At 37.5% G+C, this 13,998-nt stretch overlaps 1 protein-coding gene across 7 annotated transcripts in view; it reads right to left on the reverse strand.

Annotated features, from left to right (window-relative positions):
* The window catches only part of COL11A1 (collagen type XI alpha 1 chain), a 262,532-nt gene that overhangs the window by 172,857 nt on the left and 75,677 nt on the right, over positions 1–13,998 (reverse strand). The window contains exons 6-9 of one of the 7 annotated variants that reach the window (XM_075936623.2): positions 6,269–6,385; positions 5,850–5,996; positions 5,554–5,655; positions 2,791–3,045 (exon numbers count right to left, since the gene is read on the reverse strand). In XM_075936623.2, the coding sequence (XP_075792738.2) occupies positions 2,791–3,045; positions 5,554–5,655; positions 5,850–5,996; positions 6,269–6,385 (621 nt within the window). The remainder of the gene's footprint in view (positions 1–2,790; positions 3,046–5,553; positions 5,656–5,849; positions 5,997–6,268; positions 6,386–13,998) is intronic. The other 6 variants (XM_075936624.2, XM_014571895.4, XM_075936625.2 and 3 more) reach the window with 6 other exon arrangements.

Here is a 13,998-nt window from a genome sequence, read left to right on the forward strand (position 1 = left end):
TAAAGTTCACAGAAAGCTACAAGGGATTAGAAAATAACCAGATGAAGGTGCTTCTTAGATTAAGATGCAGTCTAGCTACTTGGTATATTTAACCTGGCTTTAGCAAGTGAGGTAATTAACCCCTTGTGCTGTGTTCATTACTATAGGCCTTTACATGGACTCTTAACAAAATGTTAAGCAACTCTCTCACATAATACATTTGTTTTCAAAGAATGAAAAAGTACTTTTTCTCAGTCATTGTTCTCTCATGGAACATTACATGCAAGTACCATCCATGTACCATATCATCTCCTGCCATTGATTTTTGCACAAAACATCCCTTGATTCAAAACAATGTCAAAACATGGCTCATTGACTTCAAAATGTCTGTGCTTACATCTTGAGTGTCATGTACTTGTACTTTGACTACCAGTAAAAACATCACCAATTCATCATTCCAGATGTTGCCAGTACTTCTAGTATCTACTCATATGTGAACATGATCTATCATGGAATTGCAGATTGGTACATGCCATTTTTAATGAAACACACAATATGTTTTAAGGTTTGGTTCAAACTTGTGCTGTGTTTTTATTTGTTGATTTGTGTGTTTGACAAGGTCCTAAAGCCCCTTGGCTTTAGGGGTTTAAATCTGTGTTCTAATCAAAATCATGAGAAAATATTTGCACAAATTTTATTTACATAGAGAAAAATAAAAAGACCAAACACAACTATCAATGTATTATACACCCTTCTATTTGGAAGCAACATCACCTTTGTGATCACGTGACACTGTAGTTCTGCTAAAAAAAAGTTGATTTTAGAGAAAATATGTGCAAACGGTTTGGCAATTTTCAATGCTCCAATTCTGCAATCCTAACTTGGGATAAGAGCGTACTCACATGGTTATGCCCTCTAAGGCTTATGATATTACTTACATGAATAAATGCTATTCATTATAAAGAAAATGTACAGAATCCAAAATTTATTTTTTTTCCCACTGAATGGATATTTTCTTTTGAATCTTCCTTTAAATTTTACTCGGGCTCTAGACTAATATGTTTTTAAATAAGATATGACACAGCAGAGCAACAAAATCTAGCAACAAATACAATAGAAAAATTAGGGTTTGAAGAGTCAGAGATGAATCACTCTGTACTTTGACACTGAAAATGTTACCATTTTTCCCTCTTACAGTAGGGCAGGAAAGCAGATATTCACAGGTGTTTGGCCAGATATTAGTAACATGGCTTAAACAGGAGACTTCACGTTGTTTATCCAAAGCCACTTATTTTGCCCAGCAACCAAGGAGAGATGCTCTTAGATTAATCCTACTCTCCATAAGTTTATAGAATCATGTATCATTTACTGCATGGTATCGATGAAAATGCCTCTATTCTCAGGGTATATTCTCATTTAACATTAAAGGGATTCATATATAGTTATTGTTAATGCTTATGGAGGTTAAGAGCAAAAATAATTTGTAGCAGCAGAATATACCTCCATTTTGAGAATTCATACAGGTGAGATTTTTCTCGTGTACTTGCACACTGTTAGTACAGATGTTACTAGTTAAGTCATATTACTTGGGATTTTAGTGGTCTGTGTGCTGAGTCTAATAGTCTGCTAGGCAAGGCTGAGAGTTTTTTAAGAAGCTCTAGCCTGTCATCCTTTGATCCCTAATCCCTTTACCATCCCTTTTCAAGGGGGCAGCACTAACTCAGGGAGAACCAGAGTTTAAAATGCCAGCTCCTAAGCAACCAGAGGAGCTAGCCTACAGGATCAGGCAATACAGAGGCACTGATAAGATTTATTTACAAATACCACTACTATTGCATGGCTGAGAGAGGACAAAGAAGCAGTAAATGGGACATAAAAGCCTGGACCTGAAGGTTAGTGGAGAAAAGCAATTTCATGGCATGCCCCATCATATCCTAGATCAGTTTCTATTTTAGTTTGTGTGGGGAATAATACCAGGGTAGGTGCAGAGCAAACACTAATCACAAAATGTTCTCCTTCTACAAGAAGGGCTTTCCTATCAGAAATCCAATAGGAGTATTAGTCCCGTTTACATTTTGTACCCTTCTAGGAAAAATGGGCAGCTTGCTATATTCACAGGAAAGCTAAAATCAATAGATAATAACCTACTAATGGTTTGGGGATGAAGAGGCCTGTACAGCAACAAAGAAGCAAAGGTCAACACTGAGCATGATTCACCAAATCCACAGGATCCTCCTGCTTTCCTATTGGATCCTCAAGGAACACACACAGGTAGCAAACCCAACCCCCTCTGTGATGCTATGGCTGGCTCTCTCACTCTTGAAGGAAGCATCAGCGAGCAATGCTGTGTTCTCCCACACAGAGTTGTGGCCTTTATTTCCTCCCTCCCATGGATATATCACAGATGGGTAGCAGGCACTCATGCACATTTAAACAAATAATCAGCTTAATAAAGAATATTTGCTCAAAACAACTTATTTCATCGTATAAAACTAATGAAAGTGATTATAATTCATGCTCGTATATGCAGTAAGTAGAACTTCTATTGTTTTCCATGTTTAGCTCAACAAATAATAATTTCATTTGATTCATGAGTTTTCCTTAGACAAGCCGGAAAGAGGAAAAAACAAACAAAAGGAGGTTCAGTAATGTAAATTAAAATATATGTTTGATCCAAAACTAACTGAATGTTTTCTGGAGTCTTCCCATTGCCTTCAAAGAGCTCTGGGTCAGGAGCTATCTTCTCCATTAACAAACAGCAAATCCAGAACAATGATATATCTCATACTACCACATTCTGCCCCAACTTACGCTTGTTTCTGTGATATCAGTCTCTGCTGGAACACCAGGACCAAACTCCTCATTAGTGGGACTGGTTGGTTTCTCTTCATATTCTTTATATTCATACAAATCATATTCGCCTAATTCTCCATCTACCAGAAGATCAGATTCACTGAGGTCTACTCTTCTGCTTCCATATTCAGAATCCTCAATTTTTTTATGTTCTGAATTATAATCCTCTCCAGTTACGTATTCTTCAGCAAATACTTCTTCAGCAGGATTATGCTATTCATATATGCAGCAAAGGTTCAGGGAATAGGAGGAATATGTGGGTTACTGTTAGTAAAGCAATGTATGCATTTGGAGATTGACAGTGATGACTTGTCTAAAAGAAGACAGAATAGTAGAAAAACAGCATGTTGACTTTTAATTAGATTTGAAGAACTGGGAAACCAGCCTTTAAAGTTAATTAAAAGTTCATTCTATGCACATGAGTATGTACAAAGAAGTAATGCATTCATACACTTTATTGGAGGGTTTTCCCAAAATACTGCTTTTATAACTGCATAAGCAATACACTATGTGCATTTGCTCGCTCAGAGCTACATCTCTGCCAGATACATCTAAGTCTCCTTGGTTGGTTTCACACTTTGATTGTATTCTACATGGTTCATAAATGTTTGACATTAAAACACATTCAGCCCAATAACCCGTGAACTAATTCAGATTTGTTTAAACAGTATCATACTAATTTGTATTGTGCAGGAAGTGCAAGCAATTCTTTAGTTATATACAGCATTCTTGACTTTAGTTATATACAGCATTTATTGTGACAAAAAATAACATTGCCAAGCTAAATGTTTCAACTTTTTTCTCTTTTCTAATGATTTTGCAGTACATTTTCACTAACACAAGTCTTGCGTCAAGTCTTTCATAGCAGTTTATATATATATATATATATATATTTGTCTTACTCTGAATTTCAACTGCAAAATTCATAGAAGATGAAGTTGATAATTTTAGAATGCTAAGTATTGCTTGCAGCTTCTTTCCTCAATTATGAAAACAGTGTAAAACCAAGCAATCAACTTATAAGCACCAAAGCTTCTTAGACAGAATCTTATCTCAAATATGCAAAGCAAATTGGAAGAAATTATGCATTTTTTATGATATAAGACTCTTGCAAGGAAGGTTTGGAAAGGATCAGGGCCAAAATATTGCATATATCAGCCATATGTCCTGAAACATTACACAGAGGTGAAATGATTTGTCCTCACACAGTGCTTCTGAAATCATTAACAATATATTGGTCTGATCATGATGGCATGAAAGTAGATGGGGATTAAAACAGAAGATCAGATTCTGATTTCATATCAAATTAACACCAGTATAACTTTACTAACAACAATACAATTATTTCTCATTTACACCAGTGTGGATCAGAATTGATCAATTTTGGAAATCAAACACTTCTTTGTTTGCTTGTGAAAACCGGAGTTCAGAGTTCTGCATCAAATTTTGACTTTCTGTACAACACCTGCATACAGCTTCTGCTGAAGCAAAATTTTGGCACTTTGAGTGTGTCTTTACACTGTTGCACTAAATTATTATAAATAATGCAAGGTGTTTATCCACAGCTTCCTCCAATTCCTGATGTTATTGATTTCAACTGTTGCAAGATAATCATGAAACCCTAGAATTCTGGTTTTGACAGTAGAAAGTCTTGCTCTTCACATTTCATTTTGGAGATGAACAAGTTGGAAGTCATGAAAGCAATTTGCCTCTTTTTTTTTGTTTTTTATCAAGTTATTAAAATCTGTTGAACTGTTGGGCAGTTGATTTCCAGGTCAACCTAGAGAGAGAATGCTGAGAACTGCAGCATTTCTTTTCATGGTCACATTGAATGAGTCATGACTGTTGCTTCAGGAAAAGAGTTGTGTTTTGTACATCTTTTCAAGCACTTCATGTTCATTCTGAAAGGATTATGTAAAAAACCTACGTATAAATAATTCTTCATTATACTTAGTAAACATCATTTTACTTAATGTTACTATAAACATGAAATAACATTCATGCTTTCAATTGTGGCTGTCTAAAAAGTTTTTTTAGCAAAATTTGTTGTCGTCGTCTGATTTTTCAACACATAACTTAAATATATAGTTACCAAAAAAAGAGCATGTAATATTTTGAATGAATATAATTCTAACAGCATGCAAAGGATTTGTTTGTTCTCCTTTGCAGAACTGTTAAAGGAAGTCATAGCTTTCAACTTGTTTCAATATGCTGCTATTTACATAAAGGAAAATATTTATTTTCAAAAATTTCAACTGGCTGAATATCAAAATAAGCAGTTTTAAGCAACAGCATATCAGTGGTTAGTTTCCTTATATACTTCAGTTCAGTATTAAAATTGTAAAAGAGAACTTTTGGGGTCCAGCGTCTAGTTTTCCTATAGGGATTGATCCATCACACCAGAGCTGCATAATTTTGAGCATGTAAGGTAAAAAGTGAAGAGCAAGATGAGGAGAATGGGAATTTGTCCCTGCTGTGAAGGCAGTAATGATTTGCTACTTGGGCAGAGTGACAGTCCTAAGGCCCAAAATGCCATACTACTAAGTGTCTCCTTTGTTGCCTGAGGATTTTACAGTCTTTACTTAAGCACACTAGAACCAATAGGAGCTTTGCCCAAGAAAAGACAGTAAGTTTTGAACCTAGTTGTTCATTAAGTCCAATCAATGAGTGTTACCCAGAAGCACACATATCTTTGCCTGAATTTTCCCCTCTCCACATTACCTCATTAGCTTCAGTTGTTTGCCTGGGAGCCGCAGTCTGGGAAATCCCATAGTCAATTTCAGTCACGCTATATTCTTCTTGAAATTCATCAACAATATTGGCCTATATTAAAAAGAAAACACATTACTAAAAACATAGACTAAGACAAATATTCAGCAAGAGTCACTATTTAATCAGGGAATGGTATTAGCCGCAGAGTATTCATCTAGTGGGGTTAGGGCTATGTATGTCTCATGATCAGAGATCTTCCAGTCTTGGCCTGGGAAAGATCTTGATTATTTCTTTGCTACCTTTACCCCTAGTTTGCCTTTTGCTGCTGCCTGGTAACTTTTCTTCTTCTTGGATGCAAAATGTTCAGATTTTTTTGTTGTAACCTTTGTGGGTTTGTCCTTTGATTTAGCGGCCACTGTCCTCTTCTTCTTTTTGGCTTTGGCTTTCTTTTTCTGAAAAATGTGGTGAAAGATGGAATGGGAAAAATAAATAAAATGAAAGAGAAATGCAGAAAGCCTGAATGAAGGAAAGGGAAGCAAAGGCAAAATGCATCCTGCAAGTCATGATGCCTTCCATTGCTAACTGAAAACAAATGTTATGGATACACATGAAAGGAGTAAGTGAAAGGGATACAATAAGTTCAATAAACAGATGACACAAAATGACAAACCACATGACAGAGGACAGCAGGATACTGCACAACAAATGGTCCAGATTTTGTTACCTCTGTTTGTGCTATTGTCTCCATGAATAGTGGGGGTCCCTCTGTTACCGTTTCAGGCTCTTTATAATCTGCTTCCCCATATTCATAGTCATATTCGAATAAATCTTCAGTTGCGTACTACATTACAAATGGAAAAATATCAGGCATTTCTATGTTAGTAGCAGCAAACTATATTAGCAATACTGTACTGGAAAGCATCTTAACTTTACTTGGGAGTAAAGTTTAAGGGGTTTAAAGCAGCATGAACAATTCAACATAGTTAGTTATTCTAAAGCACTTATTATCAAGATTTATTTTCTTTTTTTGTAATACAATACCAAAGTAATGAAAAAGCAAGTACTGGTGACCATAAAATGATCTCCATTAAATGGCTGCACTGACTAGTCAACTAAAATTTAGATTATGGAATGTTCCTACTCTCATTTAATGAAACCATATATTTGTATATTTTTTTATGTACAAATAAGTTGATAGTAAAATCTTTCTACCTGGAGGGAGTCCTCTACCTCCATAATCTCAGCAAAGAGGTAGCATATTTCCACAAACTGTGATCTCTAGGGTACATCTACACAGCAGGGCTAATGTCAAATTAAGCTGCACAACTTCCATAGTTTAAATCAAAATAGCTTAATTCGGCCTTTGGCGCTATCTACACAGCAGGAAGTCAAAGGAAGAAAACTCTTCCTTCAACTTCCCTTACACCTCATGAAATGAGGGTTACCATAAGTCAAAGTAAGAAGTTCTCCAGCTTAACATTATTTCAAAATAAAGGCTTGTAGTGGAGACACACACTATATTATTTTGGAATAACTTCAGTTATTCCGAAATAACGCTGCTGTGTAGACATACCCTAGAAGTGATGCTCCATTTCCACTACTGACTTGTCATGTCTGAAGAATAATATCTGGAAAGCAGCAACTTTCTTGAAGTGGTAACCGGAACATCCTGGGATATGATGGTGTCACCCTATTAAGTAAATAGCCTGAACAGGAAAACAGCTACCTTCCTACTCAAGTCAGAAGCTCTATCCCCCAAAATTGCCCAGTACCTGTATAGGTATATAGTATATGGGAAGAGGGACAAGGATGCCTCTTGGACCCCTAGTAGTTCTGGCATCTATACCTGCAGTCCCTATACTTCTCTGAATCTAATCTCTGAGACTGGATATCGCCGCTCACAGCACTAGGCATTCCAAATAGGATAGTGGAGTCAAGGGGTGAGCTGGTAAGTAATATCCATTTCACACCTTTAAAGGGAGTAGCAATAGATATGCTCCTCTTGTATGCTGGGGAGCTCTTGCAGAGGCAGCACAACTTCATGGTTCTCTTGATGTCAGCCAATGCCTTAAAGTCACAATTAAATTAAAAAATATGGATTTTTTTGAAAATTTTTGTAGCTCCATTGATTTCAATGACACTACAAGAATTTACACCAGCTAAAAATGTGTCCCAACGATTTTTAAAGAGCAATTAGATTTAGAATTAGCTCTTTATTGGTGTGCCTGTGAACCTAGGAGTCAGGAATTCTGGCTCTGGCACTAACTCACTGGGTCAGATCATCAGATATAATAGGGAGCCACTTGGCATAGCTGGGGAAACAAGTCAGCTCCATTAAACTATGTTACACTCTCCTTATGCCTGGAGCTGCCTGGGATGGGTTTGCCCCACACTAATTTAAAGCAACCTCCTGACTACAAAAAAACTCTGGGAAGTTGTAATGCCGCATCAGGAACCCTTAAACTGAATAGATAATACCAAAGTACAACGTGTTCCAGCCACTCTTCCACTCCATTCAATATGATCCTTATTTTAGAGAGTCATGTCATTTAGGAGAAAACTTTGCATGACTCTCAGTGGGAACCAGGTACCTCACCATCCTTTCTACCTTTAAAATCTCTTTTATGCTCGTCCCCTACCACAGTGTCCCCATCTGTAAGACGAGGAGAATATTCGCCTACCTCAGTGGATTGCTGAGATCAATTACTTATATTTATAAACGGCTTTAAAGATTTAGAAAAGTATTAAATGCCATAATCATTATGAAATGTATTGAGGTTTCAGGAGAAATTGTTAGCAGGACTAAAACTATAGACTCTGTGTCCCAAAATAAGTTGCATTATTTGGCCAAAAGATGCTTGTTTACCACCTTGGGATGCTAGCCAGTCACTTTGGTTATTCATCTTTCACCTGAAGACTTCTTAATGAGAAGAAAATACAGAGAAGAGATTATTCTTCTCCAGTAGTATGGAACTGATCCTAAAAGTTCCTGTGCTGCTACAGTCCCCTTTGGCTAGACTTTTATCATTTTACCACTGTTCAATCCTAACTACTCACTGGTGTTTAAACAAAATGCACAATCTTCTACTATGATCGCCAATTTTGTTATTGATATTTCTATATTTTGAAATCAAAACCAAAACCACTTTGAACTCTTGCTTTTTCATTAAATAAAATTATTGTATTGAAAGTTTACAGCTATAAAAAGAAAATATAAATTTTTTTTAATTATCATGCAATTTTTACTTCCATATGGGAAAAAATAAGCTCCTGTTATATATTTATGTGATATATTGCTAAGTATAATCCCATAAAACTATATTTCATGTTTATAAATAGCACTTTTGAAAATATAGTACTGATTTAGTGAGCCTATGCATGTGACTTAAATTGTTATAATCTAGTGTAGAGCATCCTGTCTGTGGAATATTTTGGTGTTTTTAATATACCAATTTGTCAGAGACATACACTGTCTGAAAAAAAACATGCTTTAACTGTCTCAGAGGAAAGCTTCTACTGACATCCTCTATTTGGATAGGTTAAACAATCAGAATTTGACTTCATTGATATAATACAAAATAAGCATCATTTTAGACTAATGCATGTAAAATGTGGTGAGGAGTCCTATGGCACCTTATAGACTAACCGAAGTGTTGGAGCATAAGCTTCCATGGGCTAAGACCCACTTCATCAGATGCACGAAGTGGGTCTTTGCCCACAAAAGCTTATGCTCCAACACTTCGGTTAGTCTATAAGGTGCCATAGGACTCCTCACCGCTTTTGCAGATTCAGACTAACACGGCTACCCCCCTGATACTTGACAGCATGTAAAATGTGTGTTCTTATTCTTCCCCAGTTGCCTTTGGGTAAAGGTCCAATTCTTTTTCCAGCAAAATAAATGGAAAGATTTCAACTTTCAGGAGAGATTGCAAAGGTCTGCACATCCCAGAGATCAACTATGAGGGAATGGCTATACTAGCCACCCTAGTTCAAACTAGGGTGGTTAATGTAGTCATTCAAACTTGCAAATGAAACCCGGGATTTAAATATCCCGGGCTTCATTTGCATGTTCCTGGGCGCTGCCATTTTTAAATGCCCAGTAGCTCGAACTACCTGCCCGTGACTACACGCGGCACGGGCTAGGTAATTCAAATTAACACTCTTAATTCGAACTACCGTTACTCCTCATTGCAGGAGGAATAACGGTAGTTCGAATTAAGAGCATTAATTCGAACTACCTAGCCCGTGCCGCGTGTAACCACGAGCAGGTAGTTCGAGCTACCAGGCATTTAAAAATGGCGGCGCCCGGGAACATGCAAATGAAGCCCGGGATATTTAAATCCTGGGCTTCATTTGCAAGTTCGAATGACTACATTAGCCACCCTAGTTCGAACTAGGGTAGCTAGTGTAGCCATACCCAGATGGTGCTCCTTTTGTACAGATAGGGAACTGGGAAGTAATCAAAGGCAGTTGTTTGGGCTCCAGCAGCTTTGAAAACAGGTAAACACAGTGAGTTCCTAATGAAGAACAAACCTGTAATCAGAAAAGGAAATTGCATTTTGAAGTGTCTAGGAGGCAATTCACAGCCATATACAATAAAAAGAAATACATATTGCATCAAAAGAGCCCTTTAAACTATCAATGGATCATAAATCCATAAAAAGGGTATGTTCATTTTCTGCCAGTAGGTCCTTGACAATTGTACTGATATGGAAGGAAAAGGTTCTGTCTTCAAGGGAATACAAGAAATCAAACTCAGTCACCCTCATGGGCCAGCCAGAGAGAATCAATCACTTATATTTAAATGCACCTGAAGCCAAAAAAAAATGGGTCAAATTTGTCCTGATGTAATTTCCATGGAAGTCAATAGAATTTTGCCAGGAATGAATTATTCTAAATGGCATTCATGCAAAATCCAAGGGGAGGGTAATCAAAGATGTTTAGGGAAAATACTATTTCATTAATGGGAATTTAAAAGAAAAATATATCATTGGGAATTAGTTCAGTTTAATAATTGTCCAAAGGAAATATATTAACTGTATAAAATAAGCAACACAATGAAACAGAGAAGTAGTGAACAACAGCATCCCAGTGAAATGGAAAGTCAGTAAGCAATAGCTCTCACTTTTCTATTCATTTTGCACTTTTAACAAATGTATTTATGTTTTGCTTAGTATTCTAGTTAACTTACAAATGTTGATACAATTGCATTCCTGAAGGTAAAGCTATCAGGCTTGTGCCAACTCAGTGGTTACTAAAATTATAAGAGCGGGTTATAGAACGTTCTTCATAGACCACAAACTCAAAAGAAACATTGACTGAAAAAGAAATCTGTGCCAAGTATGTTAGTATAAAAAAGGAGCATGGTGAATAAATTGGTATTTATATTAAATTGTGCCAGAGGCACAGTTTGAAAAGCCAGACATTTATGAATGAGAACTAGAAAGCATGGATACGTGGAAGACTCTATTGCATCATGCTCAATCAAGTGGAAAATATTTTACTTTTCCAGGTTTGTGCTTTATTCCTTTCTACTAATAAAAATTGAACCTTTCTTAAATATGCTCTATTCTCACAAAAACCAAGGCACGTTTGGTCTACCACTGGTAGATAGACCCACAAACCAAAAAGTACATGAGCAGATGAAAAATGTAGGGTGTAAATTTTCTTTCCTGGTTCAGATTACCCTCAAGCCCATGGAAATGCCTGTCTGTAGGCTTTTTGTGATATTTTGGTGCCTCAGAAGAACATTTTAGAGTGCAGCTCACACATGAGGAGACGTGGGTATTATGCGACACATTAAAACTACAGGAAAGCTAGTGGGAGAATTCAGCAACTCCACCTTTCTTGCCTTGCACACAACTGCTTCCCTTGTACAATTCTGAAGATGTTCTCTACACAGCCAGTGGAGGGAAACATGCCTTCTCCCCAAAGCACAGAGACAGCTACACCAAGGCTGTGTCTAGACTACATGCCTCTGTCGGCAGAGGCATGTAGATTAGACAGATCAGCAAAGGCAAAAGAAGCCGAGATTTAAATGATCGCGGCTTCATTTACATTTACATGGCTGCCGCGCTGAGCCGACAAACAGCTGATGAGCTGTTTGTCGGCTCGCGCGCTAGTCTGGACGTTCCCACTGTCGACATCAAAGCCCTTTGTCGGCAGCCCCGTTATTCCTCATGGAATGAGGTTTACCGGGGCTGCCGACAAAGGGCTTTGATGTCGACAGGGGGAACGTCCAGACTAGTGCGAGAGCCAACAAACAGCTGATCAGCTGTTTGTCGGCTCAGCGCGGCAGCCATGTAAATGTAAATGAAGCCGCGATCATTTAAATCGCGACTTCATTTGCCTTTGATGAACAAACAAATCTACATGCCTCTGCCAACAGAGGCATGTAGTTTAGACGTACCCCTAGAGTCACAGAGTGCACCATCTGCAATGGATGTGCCCCATCATACAGTGATTCTCCCTGTGATACAATCCCTCACTGTGCTCCCCCAGGAAAGTGTGTCTCTGGCACCACCTTCTACCAAAGATATTCTTTAAAGTTATGATGACCCCATTGAATGTCCTTTGCCCACCAGTAGAAACTATAACTCACTTCAAGAGATGACTGGTGCCTACTGAAGGGGAAGTCACTATTTAAATGTACCCCAACATCTTGAGTCCTCCTCTCATCCTTTGTGGTTCCTCCCTGAAGCTCCCAGTAGCAAAAGTATCTCCATGAAGTTACTAGCTGTTCTCTCCTCACTCTCCCCACTGCCACAACTCCCAGCATGCTGACTTGCCAGCTACAGCAGCTGTCTTGCAGAGAAGGGGCCCAGCAGCATCATGTGACTGAGGGTCAGCAAATCCTGGCAAAAGTCTGGGGGAGCACACAAATCCCCCCTCACTGAATTATTCCTTATTCTTGCAATGGAGCTATATGTCAGAGAAATCACTGATCCGTCAAAAAGGGATACATTTTCAAATATTTCCCAATGTTGGGTCACTCAATTTCTGAATGCTCTTTTTATGGTACCTGGGACCTGATTTTAATTTCCAACTAACATCAGCTAAAGGTAAGAGTACACTGCATGTCTGAAGGATCTGCCACTATGATGTCTCAATTTGGACACCAGAAATCAAAATATATTAGATAATGCCTGTCTTTGAACATGCAAGCCCAAATCCTCAGAATTTCCATATTGCATTATTAGTGAAAGACTAAAAGTGATGGTCCTCTCCAACTTTTTCTAAATGTAGTCAGATTTGTACTCAATTGTATTTGTAGTGAAAGCAGATTTTAAAGGTCTTGACATAAAACTGAGAATTCCCTTTTTTCATATTCACACTTTCACACTTAGTTCATATAGTTTCACCATTTTAGAAAGGCTGAGGTCACTCCTACATAGATCAAAGAAATTACAAACATAGCCTTTAGGTCATCTAGGTCTATACTATTTAGGATTTATGTACTGTGATCTGTATCCTGAATTTCATGTACAAAGTTATTGGCAGCTTCCACAGAAAGTAAGCCACAGATGTGATATGCTTTTGCTGGCACAGTTTACTTAGATGGCATGCAGCTATCTTCTGGATCAATTGAAGTTTGTATGTGGCTTTTGAAGATAATCCCAGAGAAAGTCTATTGCAAGGGTGAAGATTGGAAAGAGTGATGGTATGGATGACAAAAATGAATACTGTGTGTGAAAAGGACCATAATTTTCTTCATCAGGTATTCCAAAAAAAAAAAAAGAGAAATTTTTGTTGGACTCAGAAAGTCTAGAAGCATTAATGAGTATTGAAGATTGTTATTGTGGGTCACTTTGACAATGGTCAGGCAAATGCCCCCACTTTTTGAGGTGTTTATAAGCTTCCTTCAATACAGAAATATCTTCACAGCTGAGGAACTCATATCCGTATTGTCCAGTTGGAGATTTATCAAATGGCTTTCCTCCAGATACACACTGAAAGACCTGTTAAGGGCTTTATATGGGTCTGATGAAAAAGAGACATGAAGATGAGTTTCCTCAGCACACTGGGCACCATGGAATTTATTCAGTCCAATATTAATCATTATCATTATCTTCCCCAGTGATTTTGCATAGATACTGGAGAGGGTAGGAGTGGTGGTATCTAAAGTACAACTAGGATCACCAAATGGAACAACAGTTGGAGCTTCATACAGAATTTCAGATAACAGTATCATTCTAAGCAAATGCAATATTCTTTTGTTCTTTTCTTTTGCACTGTAAGACCACCAATAGTTACAGCAGATCTATCCAGTTATAATGACTATTGCACATGGGTGTTTTCATAGAATTCTAGTGAAGAATAAAACCTGCTGTCCCTTGATGGGATAAAATCTTTCCATTATTACCTCATCTTTTCTTTACCAGAGCAAGAAGGTTGATTATATTACACTGGCAGATCATCATCAATTTTCAGTTAAATAGATTCACTGTTTTCTTC

Source organism: Pelodiscus sinensis, chromosome 9 (assembly GCF_052426305.1).
Source record: "Pelodiscus sinensis isolate ZL-2025 chromosome 9, ASM5242630v1, whole genome shotgun sequence".
In the NCBI taxonomy this organism is placed as follows: Eukaryota; Metazoa; Chordata; order Testudines; family Trionychidae; genus Pelodiscus; species Pelodiscus sinensis.